At 34.2% G+C, this 20,705-nt stretch overlaps 1 protein-coding gene across 1 annotated transcript in view; it reads left to right on the plus strand.

Annotated features, from left to right (window-relative positions):
• The window catches only part of LOC132140726 (astrotactin-2-like), a 534,505-nt gene that overhangs the window by 375,895 nt on the left and 137,905 nt on the right, over positions 1-20,705 (plus strand). The window contains exons 12-13 of the mRNA XM_059549640.1: positions 4,134-4,300; positions 6,175-6,363. Of these exons, the coding sequence (XP_059405623.1) occupies positions 4,134-4,300; positions 6,175-6,363 (356 nt within the window). The remainder of the gene's footprint in view (positions 1-4,133; positions 4,301-6,174; positions 6,364-20,705) is intronic.

Below are 20,705 nucleotides of genomic sequence, written 5' to 3' on the forward strand. Positions count from 1 at the left end.
CAAGAGCAGTGAGTGATTCCCATATTTATTTTATTGTTTGATTAATACATAAAAAAATGATTTACAATATAAATAATCAAAAAAGTTCTGTATGTACTTCAGAAGCAAAAAAAACAACCTGTCTAATGTTATGGCTTCATTTATTTATAAATATAAAGTGCGGGACTTGCTTGATGTTAAAAGAGCTATTAATCATATAAGCCACCTACTATATATTTATAGTAGTTCTGTCTATTATCTGCTGATGGCGTCTGTGTTGTTCATAAAGAGCTGAGAATATCTTTTCAGGGTTTTTTTTATATATATATATATATAAATTGAAAGAACTGCATTGTTTTTTACATTTCTTACAGTTACATTTATTTGTTACATTTATATTATTTACATCAAGCTTTTGTATGGTATAGTGCATATTGTTATTAAAACTTCAAAATGTTTCACTTGATTATACATTTAGTCAGGAATTATAGTTTGGAAAAAGTCTAACTAGTAAAATGTTTACACATTATGTGAAACCTAATACAAGTATATAAATAAATAAAAAGACACTCATGTTTATGATCTCTGCTGAATAAAGCGCTTCATTCTTTTTTTCTGAGGAAATCTAAATCTCAAATCCTGAGGTAATCTTTATCACATCTTCTTGGGGTGAATTATGTCTTATTCCTCTCATCGCGAAGCAAACAGTAAAATAAAATAACATGATGAACAGTCTCGCTGCTTTGTCTTCTGTTGTGTGGGCGTATTCAAGCTGCGCGTCAGTGAAACATTAGAATCTGAATAACATGTTCAGCGTTCAGAGAGACGTGAAAGACTGGAGATCGCGTCGTTTTTATATGGATTATTTTATCACAGAATATTTGTTTTTGGTAGCACTTGTTAAAAAAAGTAGACCCTTTACAGATTCGATTGATGGATTACTCTTATCTGTACGATCAAAAAAAAGTTATTTTCGGGGTTATCAGGAGAAAGTGCCTCAAAACCGTGAATCGACTCCAGAGGGTTAAAGTTTATTAACTTTTTTAATTATTTTGTACAAAATAATGAAATGTATATTATCAATAAAATCCTTAATTTGAGAATTTATCATGTTATAAATGAACATTTGAATACTGTATCTCGAATGCCTTGATATGATGTACTGTATCATTTACAGCTATAAACACAAGTTTATTTTCCTAATTGTTATGGCTATAACTACTTTGCCGCTTTTTATATCAAAATTAAATGATGCGACTGTTGCTGGGTTTTCACAGGCGAGTTACATATAGCTGAAAGCAGTACTGTATGTACTTGAGACATAATGTTGACCATATTAATAAACCTCCGTGAAGGTGGCCAAGTCTTTACATTTTAGGTTTTTAAACTTTAAACTTTAGGTTTTTCATTCTCTCATGTAGCATTTCAAGATAATACATGGTGATGGTAACACTGCCAGACTACAATTGTCATTTCAGTTGTTAATTAGATAATCTGTGTGTTTGCTGCATACATCCACATATTCATATGAAAACTGTGCAGTCATAAATGCTAAGCTCAAAGTGTCACGTCTGCATAATCTCACCATTAACAGATGGACGCCTCATATGTTATCTTTGCGCACATTCCCGCGGGACAGACATGTGATACATATGTAATGAATGTGAAGCTTGTCTAATGCTGATGTTGACTGTCAACTTATTCCAGTATCTCTTTCACTGGTTATCTATCTGCATCAGCATCCTTTATCACCAAAACACTCTCTCAGTGAAGATTCTTCAGCATAATAGATCAGGGAGCCCCAGAGCAAAGAGTAAACACATCAAGATTTGCATCAAACACAAACTGCTTATAAAGAAATAGAGTGTAGCCTGTGACAGCTTGTGCATCCACACACATTCACAGTCATCTATAACTTACAGTCTTTAAAGGCCTGATGCACCAAACAAGGGTTTTTTTAGAAGTTTGAAATAGCTTACCAAAGTGAAGTTACTAGAAAAACTGCTGGTAAACTCCTTTGATCACTCCTTCGAAACTACCATGGGTCTGTGGCAACTACATAATACTAATGTGTCATTCATTTATTCTGTTCAGTCTGTCAAAGTCAGACACAAGTAAAAAGATGAACCCACTGAAGAGCTGCTTTACAGTATAAATTTAATATGGAATTCCATTTGAAAGCAACACACAATGATTTGTTTCGTATTTAATACTCTAAAGCCATTTCTTTCAGAACATTATATTATATAATGCTATCTATAAATAAAAGTGTCGTGACTTGACTGGAGTGTCAGTACCATTACTCTCCCATGTTCTGCTTTGTACACAACAAACCCAGAGAAACATTTCTACACATGAAACGTGAATGTAATAAACACACGTTTTTGACAGCAGGAGATTTATATGTGATAGTCATGCGTTTTATATGATTTTTATAAGAATAAAGGATGTTTACATGAGAAATGCTAAGCAGGTATAGTGAGCAGCTTAATCTAAAATGCTACAAATAATATACATCTGCTTCATTTTAGGATTGAAATCCACATTAGATCGAAATCACAGGGAAATTTTAGTAAAAGCTTAGTATTAATCTCAAGCACAAAAATCCCAAACCAACATCAACAATCCCAAAGTCTTGCACAGGAGAGAACTGAGCCACATCAATGGTCATGAAACACAAATGACAGTCAAATTTAAATGGTAGTGAATCTTCTAAATGATTGCTTTGTGTGTGGATGGAATATTCTGCCATCACACTTCTGCCTGTGATTTTTGATCAGTGTAATATTACAGTGACCAAAACCTCATGTTGTTATGTGATGTTAACTAAACCACTGCTGACAGAGCTATTGTATGTTGTTTGTTAATAAAAAATTAAAAAAAACGCCTTCAATTCACAGAGCGCGCTCTTGAAGGGTTGCCATGTCCACATATTATAAGCAATGTTTATCAAGCGTCTTTGGGCTTGTTGTTTGCGCTTGGCTCATAAAGCAATCCAGTTTATGGAGATAATAAAGTAGGCAGATGCAAGTATGTGGATTATTTCCAAGATAATATGTCTGGATTTGAGTTTATATAGGCTTGTTCTTATTTACCAATGTAATTATACAGCAACCAAAGGGTTGTTATGCTATTTTAACTAAACCACCATCAGCAGAGCTATCGTGTTTTGTTATGTTATGTTATATGAATGTTTGGAAAGAGATCACTCTTAAAGGGTTGCCCTTATATCCGCCTATTATTATCGCTGTTTATTATTAAGCATCTTTTGGGTTTGTCGTTTGGGCTCAGCTCCTATAGTGATCCAGGTTCTGGAGTTAACAAAGTAGGCAGATGCAGGTCACAATATTTGCCTTATTTCATAATAAAACATTTGGATTTGATACTGTTATGGGCATTTTTTAGGAAGATCTGGCAACACTAATGAGTGACTTCTTGTGCTGCCACTACAGAAAAGACACGGCTCTGATACACGTTTAAATTTGTCGTTAACTAGTCTTTAAGTTTGGTTCTGTATACACAGCATACAGACTTTGTAAATGCAGTTGTCACTACCTGAAATTTTCAGGAGTCAGTTCGGTTGTAGAATGCGGTTGTCAATCCTGGACTGTGTGTGAACAGAACAGCATCATGCACTAAAAGGTGAACTTACAGCTGCATTTAGCTGCGGTGTGTACATGGGCAATCAAACTTTTGACTTGGTCATGTAATTTGACAGCATAGAATACCATAGCAACCACAAGACAACACTGTGACAAAACACCTACAATGTACTACTTTTTGCACAAGCAAAAAAAAAACCTTATATATATATATATATATATATATATATATATATATATATATATATATATATTAATAGTCCAGCTTATAATCCAGAATATGTGGGCCCAGACAGTTTGACATGTCTGTTTAATGGGTGTCTTATTGAGGCGGTGGATCTTTTCCAGAATTCTATGGCGCTGCCTTGACAACCCTTATTAACACCATTTCCTTTCTGAGAAACCGCTTTGTTCATCACATAATAACTTCCCAGTGAGAACACAGTACATGTGGTCTCAAAAGTTTTAATGGTTACCTGGTAACAGAAAGTCCAGACCAGCACGCAGACGATGATCTCTGTGTCCATCTTTCTCATCCCAAATCATTCACAGTGTCCAGAAGGACTGAGACCCATGAAGGACGGTTCAGGCTGCTATGATTACTCTCTGGGAACGGACTGTACAGACGGCTTCAACGGAGGCTGTGAGCAGCTGTGTCTTCAGCAGCTGGTTCCTCTTCCTGATGACCCGACATCCAGCAATGTCCTCATGTTCTGCGGGTGAGAGAAAACACACACATGCATGAATGTGAATGCAAGGACATAGGGTGTACTCAAACTAAGCACGGTTGCCTTGAACCAAGCCTGAGCACGATTATTATATATACACAGCATAAATGAGTACAACCCCTATGAATATATATATATATATATATATATATATATATATATGCCGATATTTTCTGTGAGATAAGTAAGTTAGACAATTTTGTTTAAATGAAGGATTGCAGAAATGAGTACACACCAGATTTAATTTAGAAAATGTATAATATTCTAGAACTTAGTATATCCTCCAGAGCTGTACAAGTTCATGACACATTTTCACATGTGTCTTGTTTAACTCTTGGACGATCTCCTTGAATGCTCTGGTCTTTAATGGGGAGTTTTGTTCAGCTCGTCTCTACAGAATCCCCCACAGCTGTTCAAGAGTGTTAAGATACATGTCGAAATACATGAAAAACGACATGAAATACATGTCGACTGAAGGATTTTACCTTGAACGTCACTGTGGGTACCAAGCACTTCCCACTGTACTCCTCCTCTAGCAACACCAGAACATTTTGGATGCGTTTGGATCTGAAATGATTGACATGGTCTCTTGAGACCAGAGTATGGATTCCCAGAAGTCTCTTTTTATGAGTCTTGAAAGAGGTTAAATGAGTTTATTTTGCTTTGGCTACAGTAGGTAATTCTAGTGGTGACAAGAAGCATGCATGTCACTTCTGCAGGCTGCTTTGTACTCTGTGAGATAAAGTGTCACTCTTTTCATAGCTTTTGCCAGCTCTGAGACACTTGCATGTTACTTCTCGTGCTCTTTTTCTAGCAAAATTTCACTCATCACATCATCATCTTTTCACATTTAAAACAGTAATTTGGTATTCCTCTTGTACCATTGTCCTCTTTTATGCTAAGAAATAAGTCACCTGGCAGTTCTCTCCCAAGTGGTTCTACTGCTGTAAGCATTAAATCTGAGTATGATTCAGTGGGCTATATAATGCCTTTAATTGACAGGAAATCACTTGTCTTTAAAAGTTGTGGTTCAAAATGATTACCTGTTGATCAAAAATAGCTTTAAACCTTTATTATTATTATTATTTATTTATTTATTTATTAAGTAACTCTAAGGATGGTGTACTCATATTTGCAACACAAAATGTTATAAGAAAAAGAAATGTTGATAAGAAAATATTTTTTTGTTGAATAATTTGGGCATTTTTCTTTGGTAAATGATCAAGCAGGCTTGTTGGAAACATTGTAACTCTGCTGTGCACTGTATATATATATATATACAGAATGTGCATATTTAAAATTATATATCGGCTTTAGTTTAAATTATATGCCAATATTATTTATAATAGGAAATTATATTTCATATAATACATTTCTGTATGAGAATTGAAAAATTGATTAAAAGTGATAGTAAAGATTGATATTACTAAATATTTCAATTTCTATTCTAAATTTCAAATAAAAGTTGTTCTTTTTAACTTTCTATTCAATAAAGAATTCTGAAGAATGTATTATGGTTTCCAAAAATGTTAATTTTCCACAAAATATAAATATTTTCTTTTTAAGTATGAATCAATAATTTAAATATATTCTTAATTATCCTTAATAATTACTTAATTTGTATTTTTGCACAGAGTTGAGCTGTTAAAGAATTAGAATGATTTCTATCATTACAGATTTTTCTTGTATTTTTTTTTGATCCAGTAAATTCAGCCTTGGTTAGAAAAAGATCTTTTTTTTTTTTTTGGTCTTTCAAAAACATTGCTCAATCTTCTATCTTCGTGTGTATTTGTGTGTGTGTGTGTGTGTGTGTGTGTGTGTGTGTGTGTGTGTGTGTGTGTGTGTGTGTGTGTGTGTGTGATCAGGTGTGTGCAGGAATACAAGCTAGCTGCGGACGGCCGCTCCTGTCTTCTTCTGGCTGATCACTGTGAAGGGCCAAAGTGTTCGAAACAAGACTCACGCTTCAACGGCACGCTCTTCAGCGAGATGCTCCGTGGGTACAATAACAAAACTCAACAAGTGATCCTGGGACAAGTTTTTCAGATGACCTTCAGGTGAGTTTTTGTGGAGTATGCTTTATTTTGGGCTTTTGGCGAATTCGATTTTTAAAAGATGGATGTATTTTGAGTGCAAAAGTCAGGTTCTGGAAGTTTATTTACAGAAATAAGACTTTGTACACTAACATATGGTCCTTTAATTCAAAATACAGAGAGTTTATTATTTGCTGTTACCTGTAAGTGTGCACTTGACATCAAACATGATTTCATTGGTAATCCCTGTTCATATCACATTTCTTTTTGCATATGAACTGTTACCAGCAGTTTTTTTTTTCTTTTACTATTATTATTATTCATTACCACAATCACCACCAGATATTACTTACTTTGAGACAAAACATTTACTCAAATTATTGATATAGTGACATTATTAGAGCCTAAACACAGTTTTATTTTATATCCTAACAACTGATATGAACTCTATCAGTCACAATGCAATATATATATATATATATATATATATATAATTTAGTTTTTTTATTATTATTTTTTTTTTGACCTTCAAACATTCATTTGCTTAAAATCAAAGTTTGTGATTCTGTGATTCCTCTTGGAGCTTGATGGTTTGGTGATTGGAGCTCTTTATTGAAGAAATATTTGGAATCCCTGTGGAGGAAATGAATGTAAAACTACTTCTGAACCAATGATGCTCAAAAGCGGGCAGTAATGCTTGCACTCTATAGCAGAATGCTGGGATAATTTCCAGACACACCAGTTATGATTTGCAGTACATTTTTTGGTATAAAGTGAAAGTAATTTGGTTCAGCAAACACATTTGCCAGAAAGGCTCATGTTTAAAGGGAAATAAAATTAATTTACAGCCTACACGACTGCTTTTGTGTCCATTTGCAGCTGTCAAACTCACTTATGTCAGATGGTTTGTTATGGAACAGCAGTTCTTCGGATGAGCATAAAACACTCTATCTTTATTAACCCATCAGTATTGTGTGTCAACACCAATCCCAGAACTATAATGCCACTGTAAAACCCTGCAAAACCATTCCACTGTCTGAAAATAAAGACCAACCCTTCCTCAGGAAAGACACCATGGCTGCTGTGCACAAATAATGGCACTGGCCTTATACTAACAATAATAACATCTACTTGTGTCTGGAGGTTCTTATAACTCCATATATGGAAGCTTATTTATGTCAAATGATAAACAACAACAATATTAATAATAATAATGAAGCATTTTTTTTTCTTTTCTTTTTTCTTTTTAAGTTTATTTCTCAAGTGCCTTGAACTATTTCATCATCTCTGTTTGTTCTTGATTTCAGTAATGATTAACTACATTTTCTCCATTTGTGGTTATAGTAGCCTATGCATGCATGTCAATATTTCAGGCCTTTTTTTCTGTTCTCTTGAGGGGTTTGGCAGATGCTTTGATATGTAGATGCAGCTCTTTACTTACTACAAACCCAACAGAAGGGCGATGTGACTCAGAACTGATGTGGCCTGAAGGGCTACAGATGCTGTCAATCACATTTTGCTCATGATAATAATGTTCCTCAAACATTTTGCATCACATCAGTGATATTTATGCAGCTTTGGCCATATGCATCCATGGAAACAGTTTATAGAAATTAGTCCGTGGCAGAGTGCCTCTAATGATATAACAAACAACATTCAGGCACATATTATTTGTAAAGAATAGAATATGATTTCTGATGATGTTTGCTTTTTGCAAATTAGGGAAAGGGTTGTTTTGTTTGACTTAATATCAAACAGTGAGTTTCCTTGGTAGCACTTTTAATAAACCTCATTAATAAGTCTTTTATCAGATTTGTACAAAACTATCATAAAACTTGGAATTTGGTGCATTCTTTATGAAAAAACAAGTGTGCTTAATTGTACTGAATGTGCACTTGTAGTGTACTTCACAAGTTTAAAGTATATTACAAATGTTATAAGAAAATATTATTAAAATAAAATGAAGCTTAAGTTTACTTAAAGAGAAACTTATTCATGACTCTTTCTCAACATACTTAATAATGAGTCCTATTTGCAGCTCATAAATTGTAAGTAAGGTAGTTGTTGAAGTAGCTGGTATTGGGTTGGGGTAAGGGATCTATAAAATGGACATGCATTAATATGTGATTTATAAGTAATAAACATATTCTAGTAATATGTATGCTAATTAGCATCTAATCAATATGTGAATAGTGTTTCCCATTTTAAAGTGGTACCATATTTTTATAGAGTGCATCAGTGATCACTTTTTCACCGGCATTGGTTCCCAAAGTATTTATTTATTACCCACTGATTTTTCCCATCGGGCAGAGCTGAATCACATAAACTTTAATGAGGAAAATAACTACAATCCCATGAAGCATTGCAAATGATGTAATTTATTAATAAGATGGTGAAAAAATAATTCTCTTCATTTTAAGTTGTTCATTATATCCATACAAACAAAATAGTTTACAGTTATTGCAAAATATGCATACATATATTTACGTATAGGAGAAAGTGCTCACTGCAGCTCTTTGGCTGGGTGAATTTCTTTACAGCATCATGGATAATCTAGTGTAAAACAACAACAACAACAACAACAAAATAAATAAATAAAAAAACATAAAGAAATAATGTGAACAGATGGATTCAACACACGATTATACCATTCAGGTAATTTTAAGAATTGTTCACTATACAATGTTGTTTAGGGAGCCAAAAAATGGTTATTCTATTATACATCACTGAAATCCCCCTTTTGGAACATTTATTTTTAAAAGTAAAGTTGCCAGTATGAGAACTTTAGATCAGACTTTACAGTTTTTCAGTATAACTTTTCCTTTCTTTACCTTTTTTAATTAAAATGAAATGGGGTAATGAGTGTGAACTGGATACACAGTGTCTATATGATAGTGGAATAGGTTGTATCAAAGACTCCTCTTGTATATCAGTTTACAGCAGAAGTTTTGAAATCAGTGGCTCAATAGAAATTTTGCTCTCCAAAATGGTGCCAGGGTGATGCAGAGGAGAAGAATTGTTGAATAGAGTTATTATTTTGGATGTGTTTGCACAAAAAAAAAGTATCCTCATAGCTTCGTAAAATTATGGTTGAAACATTGATGTCACATGGACTTTTTTAACAATGTCCTTACCTGGTCTGGTAACATTTCAGTTACTGTATGTTGCTGTATTTGCAGGGTCAGAGAGGTTTTTTGTTTCATCACAAATATGTTACGGTATGTTGCTGTATTTGCAGGGTCAGAGAGGTTTTTTGTTTCATCACAAATATCTTAATTTGTGTTTCGAAGATGAACGAAGGTCTTCAGGAAGCGCTCCTCTACCATTCCTTTTTTCATTGAAGGTCTTACGAGTTTGGAATGACATGATGGTGAGAAATGCATAACAGAATTTTCATTTTTGGGGTAAACTATATCCCTGGTGAAAACATCCTAATGGTTAATTATAGATATAGTAAGAGAGAATCTCACCTGTTCCCCACTCATGTCGGTCTGCTATATTCTCTGAAAAGTTTAACAGGTGTTTCGTTTCTCTTGAGACTAGCATAAACTGACTGACAGCGCAATCTGCTGTTTTGGAAAAGAAAGTTGCTCAATTGCATTTGTGAGAAAATCTGCCTGCATAGAAAATCAAGAAATTAAGTTTCTTCATAAAATAGGCAAATGAGTCTCACAGTTGTAACACACAATGCATAGATATGTTTATAACTCTGCATTTTTGTATTTTAAATTCACTTTGCGTTTGTTTGAAAGTCAAGTTTTTCTTTGCAAAGCAAATTGTGTTTGTTAGCATAACTCTGAATTTGTTTGATGAATATTGTCGCAAATTTGCTCCATACTAAGCCTCCAGGAAGCAATAAATCAATATGTGACTGAAAAGCCAATGAGAATGCTATGTAAATGAACCATCATATGTGCAGGAGTGCAGGGGAATCCTTATGAAGGTAACAATGAAAGTGTGTTAAAAAAAATGAGATATTTCTTAATTAACTGCTGTGTTATTAATAACATAAGCATTGCATTGTATAGTATAGCACATGCCAAAATGTTAACGAAAAATAAGTACACATAATTGTACTGAAGATTCACTTGTACAATACTTCTATAATATAATATTATATAATATGATATAATATAATACACTGTCAAATATTAAACTTTGTAATAATGGTATTAGTTAATTAGTTATTATTTATAATTTATTTTATTTTTTATTTTTTTATGCATAAAAGAAGTACACCTATTTTGATGTTGGCTTACATACTAAAGCATGTCTTTACAAGACTTGATTATAAATGTAACTTCATTTCAACGTCAGTGTGTAATTCAAAATATATTTAAATACATGACAAACAAAGATTCAATAGAAATTACAAGTATATTAGTTTACAATAAATGCTTGTCAATACATTCATCAGCACACTGTAATCATATTTTAAACTCAGTTTAAATAATTATGAAATAGTCTAAAAAGATATCCTTATTCTATTATAAAGAGTAATTGCAACTATTTGACCAAGGGGGTGGAGATGTGTAGGTTTAGGGGTGGAAATGAGATCCAGTGGGTAAAGATGGGTAGGTTTAGGGTTAGGTAAAGTGGGAGCAGTTGGATCTCGAGTGTACTTACATGGTAACTCCTCAGGAACTGTCCACTTAATATAAAGTGTAACATTCTGGACACCAACCACAATTTATATGTAAAGCCTATCCTGCTGCTGTGTAACATTCGAGTAATTACATGATAAATCTAATATAAAGTGTAACACTTTCTTTACCAAAAAGTGCTGTTAATACTGTTACACATTTGTACTTTCATTACCAAAAATTGTTGTAACCAAGTCCTGTTACACATTTGTACTTACACACACCATTCAGTTGGTTGTTACATATGTGTAATTGCACAAACATTAGAGCTGCAAAATACTATGTATCAATGTACAGTACAGACCAAAAGTTTGGACACACCTTCTTATTCAAAGAGTTTTCTTTATTTTCACGACTATGAAAATTGTAGAGTCACACTGAAGGCATCAAAACTATGAATTAACACATGTGGAATTATATATTGAATTATAAACATAACAAAAAAGTGTGAAACAACTGAAAATATGTCATATTCTAGGTTCTTCAAAGTAGCCACCTTTTGCTTTGATGACTGCTTTGCACACTCTTGGCATTCTCTTGATGAGCTTCAAGAGGTAGTCACCTGAAATGGTCTTCCAACAATCTTGAAGGAGTTCCCCGAGAGATGCTTAGCACTTGTTGGTCCTTTTGCCTTTTGTCTGTGGTCCAGCTCACCCCTAAACCATCTCGATTGGGTTCAGGTCCGGTGACTGTGGAGGCCAGGTCATCTGGCGCAGCACCCCATCACTCTCCTTCTTGGTCAAATAGCCCTTGATGCCTTCAGTGTGACTCTACAATTTTCATAGTCATGAAAATAAAGAAAACTCTTTGAATGAGAAGGTGTGTCCAAACTTTTGGTCTGTACTGTATACTTACACTGTGGTTAAATACACAGGTATTAGGGACACTTAATATAAAGTGGGACCCATTTGCTTAAAGTCTTTCAAAAATGTTGTGTCCCTGAATTGAATGTTGCCCCTATTACTCTGATGGAAAGTCCTTCTGAACATGCCCTTGAATGTTTCACTAAACATGACTCTCAGGAAGTATAATACTTTGTGATGGCAAACTATCTACAAGAAGCAGAGTAATTAACACTCCTTAATGCACTCATTTTCTTAGTGTTTTAGAATGAAACTGATCTCTTTTTTTCTAATTTTGAAAATATGGTTAATAAACATGTTAAAAATTTCCCCAATGATCACTAGGCACTAGCTTGTTGTTCATCACATGAATAGCAATGGCTGACTTAAGCATAAACTGTCCCTCCTGTTACTTTCCACCCTGCCAATGTTTTGTACAGTAACAGGGTGGACATACTGTAACAGTCAATGTAAAAATAGATAAATAAGTGTTTACAGCAAATATTTGTACTTATATTTAATTTATTGTATATTTAAAAGAAAAAGTTGTTTAAATGGAATGCATGTATTTGTCAGGAAATGGCATGATCTTGATTTTGCCATTACACTGTGTTAATGTGTGTGAGTGTGCATGTGTGTGTGTGCGTGTATATGTGCGTGCGTGTGTGTGTGTGTGTCTGCGTTGTGTGGGTCTGTTTGGTGTGTGTGCAATGGTATTCCCTGTGTTATGGGGTCCAAATGTCCCCACAAGTATAGTACTACCAGTTGATTTTGACCTTGTGGGGACATATATTTGGTCTATATGAGAAAATAATAATAATAATTATAAGCCACTGAGAATTAAGTGTTTTGAAAATGTAAAATAACTGTAGTTTTGTGAGGGGGGTGGGTTTAGGAGCAAAATAATATGTTCTCTTAAAAATAATAATGCTCTCTATAATTTTAAATAGTAAAATACAATGCTAAACATATTTTGTAGCCTAATAAAAGGATAGTATAACAAATTATATTTTATAATAATAGGTATAAGTACAACATATATATATATATATATGTGTGTGTGTGTGTGTGTGTGTGTGTGTGTGTGTGTGTGTGTGTGTGTGTGTGTACAGAACCATGTATCTGTTGTAGTAAATTGTTACAATCTGCTTCTTGTATTAGGCAATATATTGACAGACATACTGTGTTTCAGTGGTGTGATGTCCATCCTGTTATGTCCTGTCCACCCTGTTACCTCATACATACATAAATTTTTATTCTAAAAGAAATGTGTTGAAATTACAACTTGTCTTAAAATAAATCAACTTTTTTTCAAGAGAATGCCTGATTATGAACACTTACTTACATACACTTAAAATACATTTGCAGGGTAAAGAGAGGGACATTTTAGCTCTTAGAAAATGAAAATATTACAATAACTGTGCATTCAAGACACTTATTAATTGAGATGAGAATGTCCTGCAACAGTGTGGACATTTGGCCTTAGCATGTTTAAAGAATTTCATGAAAAGTTCTGAGCTGGCCCAATATATTTTTCTCATAAGCTCTTCTTCAGATAAAATGATTACATCGTGGACATTTGAAAAAAAAAATTGAGAGAAAGTTACCAAGCTGAAATGGCACTGAATTATGAGAAAATATGGAAAATATTTTGATGCCTTCTGAATGCCCTGTGACATGGGGTTAGTTTTCAGAGCCACTTCACCCAAGCAGCTTTATATACACATTCATTTGAAGTTCCAGGTTGAGTAACTTCCAGGTCTTCTCTTCTCATAACATCTAATTTCTTACAATATACCTATCCTATTGTGAGTGGTTGGGTCTTTTGGTGAGACAAAGTCAAAAATATTTCATGTAACTAAACAGCCACTGTGACAGGAACATGTCAGGCCGTCAGTGCTTTATATCCTTGTTAACTCACAATTCATTATTCAATGACGTGTTTACAAGCTAAAGAGATGGACTGCTGCACACGGTGCAGTGCTGTTATGTTTTATAGACCGGCTGACACATGCTGGTGTGAGGAGCGAGCAGCCACTGTCCCTCTTCCCCACTCCACTGCCCTCCATCTGTGAATGGATGGTCAGATGATGAGGAAGGAGGAGACAGAGGCAGTCAGGAGAGGAGAGAAAAATGAGAGAAGGGAGGAGAGGTGAAAGAAAGATGATAGGGCTTCGCTTTAATTATTTTACTTGTTGTATAAAGTAAACATATAACCATAAGTTTTATATTGTTAGAAATATTTCAAGATGAACACTTACTAAGCTGAAGCAACATATGTGTATACTTGATCCATACATAAATTTTTAGAAAAACCGTGGTCAAGTGTATCAGATGGAATTCATCAGGCTTTTGAGGAATATTTATTTGTTCATCTCTCAGACATCATTGCATTGCATGATATGTACAGTTATATTGACTGTAATCTTCAAACAGATATTTGGAAATAAGTGCAGGCAACTTCAAAGCAAGATCATGTTTTACAGTGCAGTGATATACTGTAAATCCAGACTTCATTTGTGTACAGCACTGTAAAACTGACACAGAGCACTGCAAGAGAACACAAGTGTGCATATGTGACAACTTTCCCATCTGACAGATGGCTCTGGAAATACCATGAAAAACACCATGCCCTTTAAATCTGTCTAATGCTAATTATTATGTTGACATTTTCTATGTCTGTGAAGCTGAGACAGAAAAAGTAAAATAAAAAAGTTACCCAGACAGCTCTCCACATGCATATTTGTATTACACAATCCTCTCCATAGCATTTCTGAGAATAGCATACTGTTTACTGATCAAACTGTACATACAAACTCAGATATTACACATAAGGATATCAAACACTGGCTGCTAGACATTATACAAGGCACTGTTGACATGAATGTGAGGTTGATAGTTCAAGCATTTGGCTTCATGCCTGGATTCAACACAATGCCCAAATTGCTTTAGAAGTACTTTGGAAAGTGAATAAATTATAAACCTTAAAGACACTTTTCTACATTTTCTAAGTTTAGACTATGAGAATAAGTTCCCCAACAGAGTTTTGTGTGTGCAACTCTCTGTAAAGCTGCTTTGAAACAATGTGTATTGTGAAAAGCACTATACAAATAAATTTGACTTGGCTTAAATATTGTATATCGGCTAGAACACGTTACACGTTACATGTACTTACCATTATAATAACAATTAATAGTGCATAATTACATGCAAGTAACTTTAAGACAAACCCTAATCCTAACCCTAACCATATAGTAAGTACATGTAGTTAATTAATATTAAGAAGTACTAAGTATGTATAATTACACTGTAACAATGACACCTTTGAATGAAGTGAAACAGAAACATTGTACAATAAAATGCTGTTTACACTGACTACTTCAAAATATCATAGGGTTGCTTGCCGTTTCTTTGTATGTGGAAACGCACCCTAAAATAAAACCCTGCACTGTTCTGCCACTCAATTGAGAATTAATTCAATTCATAAACTCATCTCATGGATAGTTATCAGTCAGTCAAACTGACTGAACAGCAGTCACTTATGGAATGTTTCTCAGTGTGTTTCTTATTTGAGAAGCCTCTATAGAGATTTTAAAACAAATCCCAGCCATTAAAGCCCAGTGCATAATCAGCATATAATCTGTTTACATTCCCATTCCATTATCCCTCGATAAACAGCAGATTCAAAGCTTCCACACTCTGTAAACAGAGTGCTTTTGTCTGAGCGGCATATAAATTACTGCTCGCGCCTCCAATGTAACTAATAACTCTATCATTTGTAATTCAGTGCAGGTTTTTTTTTTTTCTCTTTTTCTTTATGAAGATGATAAAGTGTTGAGTCTGCAGTTCCTGGCTGCTTAGTTGTGCTCCAGGGTGACATTGCTGCTTAATCATTGTTGCCAGCGCTCTCTCATTACATATGCATTTAAACAACAGATATTAAAACTATCACGATTATTACTCACATGCTCATCCTCATAAATCTCTGTTTTAAGGACTTACTTTAAGCCTGAAGAAGTAATCTCAAGGGCTGAATGAGACAAATGCTACAAGAGATGCAACAGAGCAGGCAGTTATTGTGTGTTTTAAAGGGATCGTTCACCCCAAAATGAAAATTCTGTCATTAATTACTCACCCTCATGTCGTTCCAAAACCCATAAGACCTTCATTCATCTAAGGAACACAAATTAAGATATTTTTGATATATTTTTGAATGCTGATTCACTTTGTGCATAAACATTATTGTCGCAGCTTCTCAAAACTGAGATTGAGACACTACTGTTTATTAATGTCCTTGCTACGTACTCAGGCAGTATTTGAATGGTTAGATGTGAGTTATTTGACAGTATCACAAATTCAAAACTGACTTGGAGTCAGTCAATGAAACTCATTTTCCCACTTAATTTTTGATGATGTCAGCAAATGTGTTAATTTTAATGTGCAGCTGAAAAGCGATATATACTGGGCTTCTCAATTAAAAAAAATCATAAATAAATGTAGCCCTATAAAGCAGGATAAAGCCAATAAAATCTCTACATTGTTCCTTTAAAAAATGTACACGCCCTGAGGGGGAAGCCCATATTTTTTGCATAGCAGCCCGAGGCTCTCAGATGAGCTCAAACACTTCATTCACAACTTGTCTCTGACAATATGGCAGACCAACCGGATATGTCCCTGCCAATAATTGGCTGTCAAAGCACTAAAAGGACATGTTGTACCAGTCAGACTATTAGTGGTGCACGTATGTGACTATTTGGTCTCTGCGTGTGAGGAACTTTCACACATGGACTCTTCGTGAGATAATGTTATCAAACAGAAGCTGCACAGACTGTGACAGCTGCTAATGGAAAAAGCTGAGTTCAACTGTGGGTTTGATCTTGATTGTTCATTTTCTGTTCCACAATAAAGAGATAAGAATGTCAGTGACTCTATATTATGACTCCATGATAATTGGTACACTTTATTATATGCAGTGTAGACCATTTTTAGTCATTTGTAGATGCTTTTCACATAGTCACTCTAATGTCTATTCACTGACCCAGGCTAATTGGGAAAATGTGCCTGCGACAATGTGTCTAGAAAATGATATTACATCACATCTTTTGCATTTTTCCAACATTTACAAATTCAAATGTCCAGTGAGTGCAAATGTCAGATAAAAACACATTTACTGAAGCATTTTTAGCTTGTTTAAGTGAACAAAACTTTGCAACTGTTTTAAGATTGTCAAAATAAACAACTCTCAATTTGTTTTTAAGTTTTTATTATTTATTTATTACATTTTTTTTTTTTTGCAAAAGTATCTGTGAAATTGTATTAGTTTCATTATTTCATTTTATTGATTTATTTATTTTTTTTAAATATGTTAACATTTTCATCATATTTCATGTATTTCATTTTGTTTTAGCAATAATGAGTATACATTAAATTGATGTTACGATCGGAGACCCAGGTAAACACAGGAGACGAGAGATCCAAACACAGTGTGGGTTTATTTGGGTAAGCCAAATCAGAATCCAACATGCAGGGGTCAAAACCAAAAATCCATCTAAACTAACAAAGGAATAGGAATAGGAATAGGAACGGGAACGGGAACGGGAACAGGAACAGAACTTGAAACTCGGAAGGCGAGGAAACTGGGTGACGGAATGAAAGGACTCCATGAAGACAAACAGAAAAAGACCGGTTATTATAGGCAGGGTAATGACTATTAAGTGAAGACACCTGAGTGCAATTAACAGGAGTGCAATTACTGTGATGAAGGGACAAGGCTTTGTGGGAATTGTAGTGCCTACGGTGAGGTGCCTATGGGGAAGTGAGACCACTAGTGGACACCCAGGGAAACAGAGACCAGACAGCGTGACAATTGCATTAATTCTGATGATTATATGTTCTTATAAATTTCAGAAAATGAAACATTGTTTGTGTGTGTGTGTGTGTGTGTGTGTGTGTGTGTTTGTGTGTGGTTCATGTGTTATTTATTTCAAATAATTTCTCTTTTGTAATAAATAAAATGAGGTAAATGCAGTGGTAATAACATGGTAACATTCAAAGCTTCTAATTATTTTCACAACCACTTATTAATGATAAGCTGCTGATCATACAACATAATATGCTATTACTGTTTAATAAAACCGGATCCAACTTGGAATGTGAAAATAGCATGCAGGTTTGAATATATTATATTCGTTGATATATATATATATATATATATATATATATATATATATATATATATATATATATATATATGTGTGTACATTGAAATATATATTCACTAATAATCTGTCCCTGTAACCATAAGGGAAAGGAATATTTTTTATTGTTTTTTATTGTTTATTTATTTTTTATATGTTATTTTAATGCCAATAGTGGCCATTTAAGATGAAAACTGCAGTGAATTTGCAAAACTGTGTGTAAAGGCATGTGTTTTGTTTTGTTTTGTTTTTTGTCACTGGGATACAGCCTGGGATACCATTCACCCAACCATGTAATAAGCAGGGTATTTTTTTTTTCACCCTTTTATCCTAAGAGACAAGTGTGCATATTTCAGGAACAATCCCCCAAGATTGAGTTGCCACACCACCATCCATCACTGTTATGCAAAGCAACTTACAGTACAGTTACAGTGGCAATCCTCCTGGAACAACCCCAGGTTAAATGTTGAGTGGATGATTTTTAAACTATTTAAAAAAAAAATTATCAGTTCACACATTCCCATGGGAGTCATTCAAAGCCAGAGCCACTTTAAGAGCTACACTGGTATCTTATACTACAGCTATGCATCCTACTGAACAGGACAAAACAGTTTTCAAACAGCTTTTGAAAACTGTGCACATGTTTTAAGGCAACTGTATACACATGCTGTTTTTTGTATTATGTTACTTTGACGTCTGAGTTGCATCAGTGTTTCAGCGTCCCAGAAGAATGACACAAACTGTCTTTTTGATGGTTTGTAAAATTAAGTGGGATGTACATTTTTATAGACTGAGAGAATGAATGCATCATATTCTATAAACAGATGGACTAAAGAGTGTTTCTTTATTTATAGCTTTTGTATTGTATAACTCCCACCTCAAGTCAGAATACAAGAGCGAGTCCTGTTGTGTAGTATTAGAATATATGTGAATACAGCTGAAGAACTGCTTCAGGAGCAGGCATGATTAATTTGTCTCAATGTTTCACATATTTCCTCAAGATTTGTTTTCCTCATGTGTAAGCACAAGGCAAGCAGGCAAGGTGGAAGATTCATAGATATGTCATTATTTAGTGGAGGAGTGAGTTATAGTGGATTGTATGCGGAAAGCAACCAAAATCAGGAATATCATCTGACTACAGGGCAGTACAGGAATTACATTAAATGCACAAAAGCTTTTTTCTTAGGTTACATCTAAAGAAATAAATACTACAAATAGGAAAAAAATTAACCATGGTTTTATTACTCACAAAAAGCCTAAACTTTGTTTAAATTGAGGGAATGAATGGAATTGCAGGAACCAGGAAAACAAACAAAAATAAACCAAAACATCTTGTTCATACACATAATCTTCTATATATATATATATATATGTATTTTCTTTTCTTTTCTTCTTGTTACTGGTGTAGATTTGTATTTATAGTTTGTATTGAAGTCATCCAAGTCTCTTCTGAATGAAGTGTCAGTCAAGCAGGCGGCTCAGAACAAATTATGGCATCTGAAATTGCCCAGATATGAAATGTCATGCTTATGACAATTACTACACATCAATGCATTTCATTGCACAATGCGGTATGCATTTGAAGAATGCATGTCTGGTTTGTCATAAAGCCTAATGTATGTTTTCTAATAGTGAACAAGCATACCATTTGTCATCTCAATAACAACTATTTACCTTGATTGAAAACAGTCGTGTACTGAATCGGAAGATGGTTAGAAACTGGTTGAGAAAAAGGTTTGAAAACACTGGTGGTGCCTCTGTTGATTTGTGCAGATGAAGCCCTCCCTCTAGTGGTAGATATGAGCATGGACACCATCAAGGAATGTGAAAATTAATACAGAATGTTTGTCAGAGTCTGCAGCGATATATATTGTTTTCTTGTTAGATCCAGTTGCATGAATATAACTTTTCCATCCGAAGATAGTAATTGTTGTATTTAATTGTTGTAAGGAAGAGCTGTGTTTTGATTGCATTCTTAAATATGAATTTATTATTGCTCACACAATTTATAAAGATGCTGTGTTTTCATGGACTCCAGATCATATATATATATATATATATATATATATATATATATATATATATATATATATATGTGTGTGTGTGTGTGTGTGTGTGTGTGTGTGTGTGTGTTTTGAGGCTTTGGGTGTTTTGCCTTACTGACCTTTAGTACGTGTAGGCTGAGAAATGTAAACCTGTTTATTATACACAATTTTTGCTTTAGGAAAGTAGCACAGGCTGAATATGTATGGAAGTGTAAATATAAATATGAATCGTAGTATATATGCAAATTTATAAACACTGTAAGTTTGTAATTGGCAGAATAGAGTTATCTGTTCATTGGATTAGAATTGGCATGTTTCTGGTTGTTTCAAAGCTGCATGCTTCTTCCATTTCACTCAGACTTGTAGACAGTTGTTTTCCTTATATCATTTCTGCTGGACAGCTCACAGTTTAGAACAGCAAATCCACTGCGGGCCAAACTGTGCAACAGCCCAGAGTATTGCAAGCCAGGAGAAGGATGTTCTAATGAAGACTCTTGAGTCCTGAATATAACATGTATTACAGACACGCATCTTTTTGTTGTGTTACAGTACGTTTGAGTAGTAATTGCATCAACAAATACACTGTCTGCTGGACTTGATTGTGAGAGTTATAGCACTACTTATCCTCACAGGACTGAC

The sequence above is a fragment of the Carassius carassius genome, chromosome 5 (genome assembly GCF_963082965.1).
Source record: "Carassius carassius chromosome 5, fCarCar2.1, whole genome shotgun sequence".
NCBI lineage: Eukaryota > Metazoa > Chordata > Actinopteri > Cypriniformes > Cyprinidae > Carassius > Carassius carassius.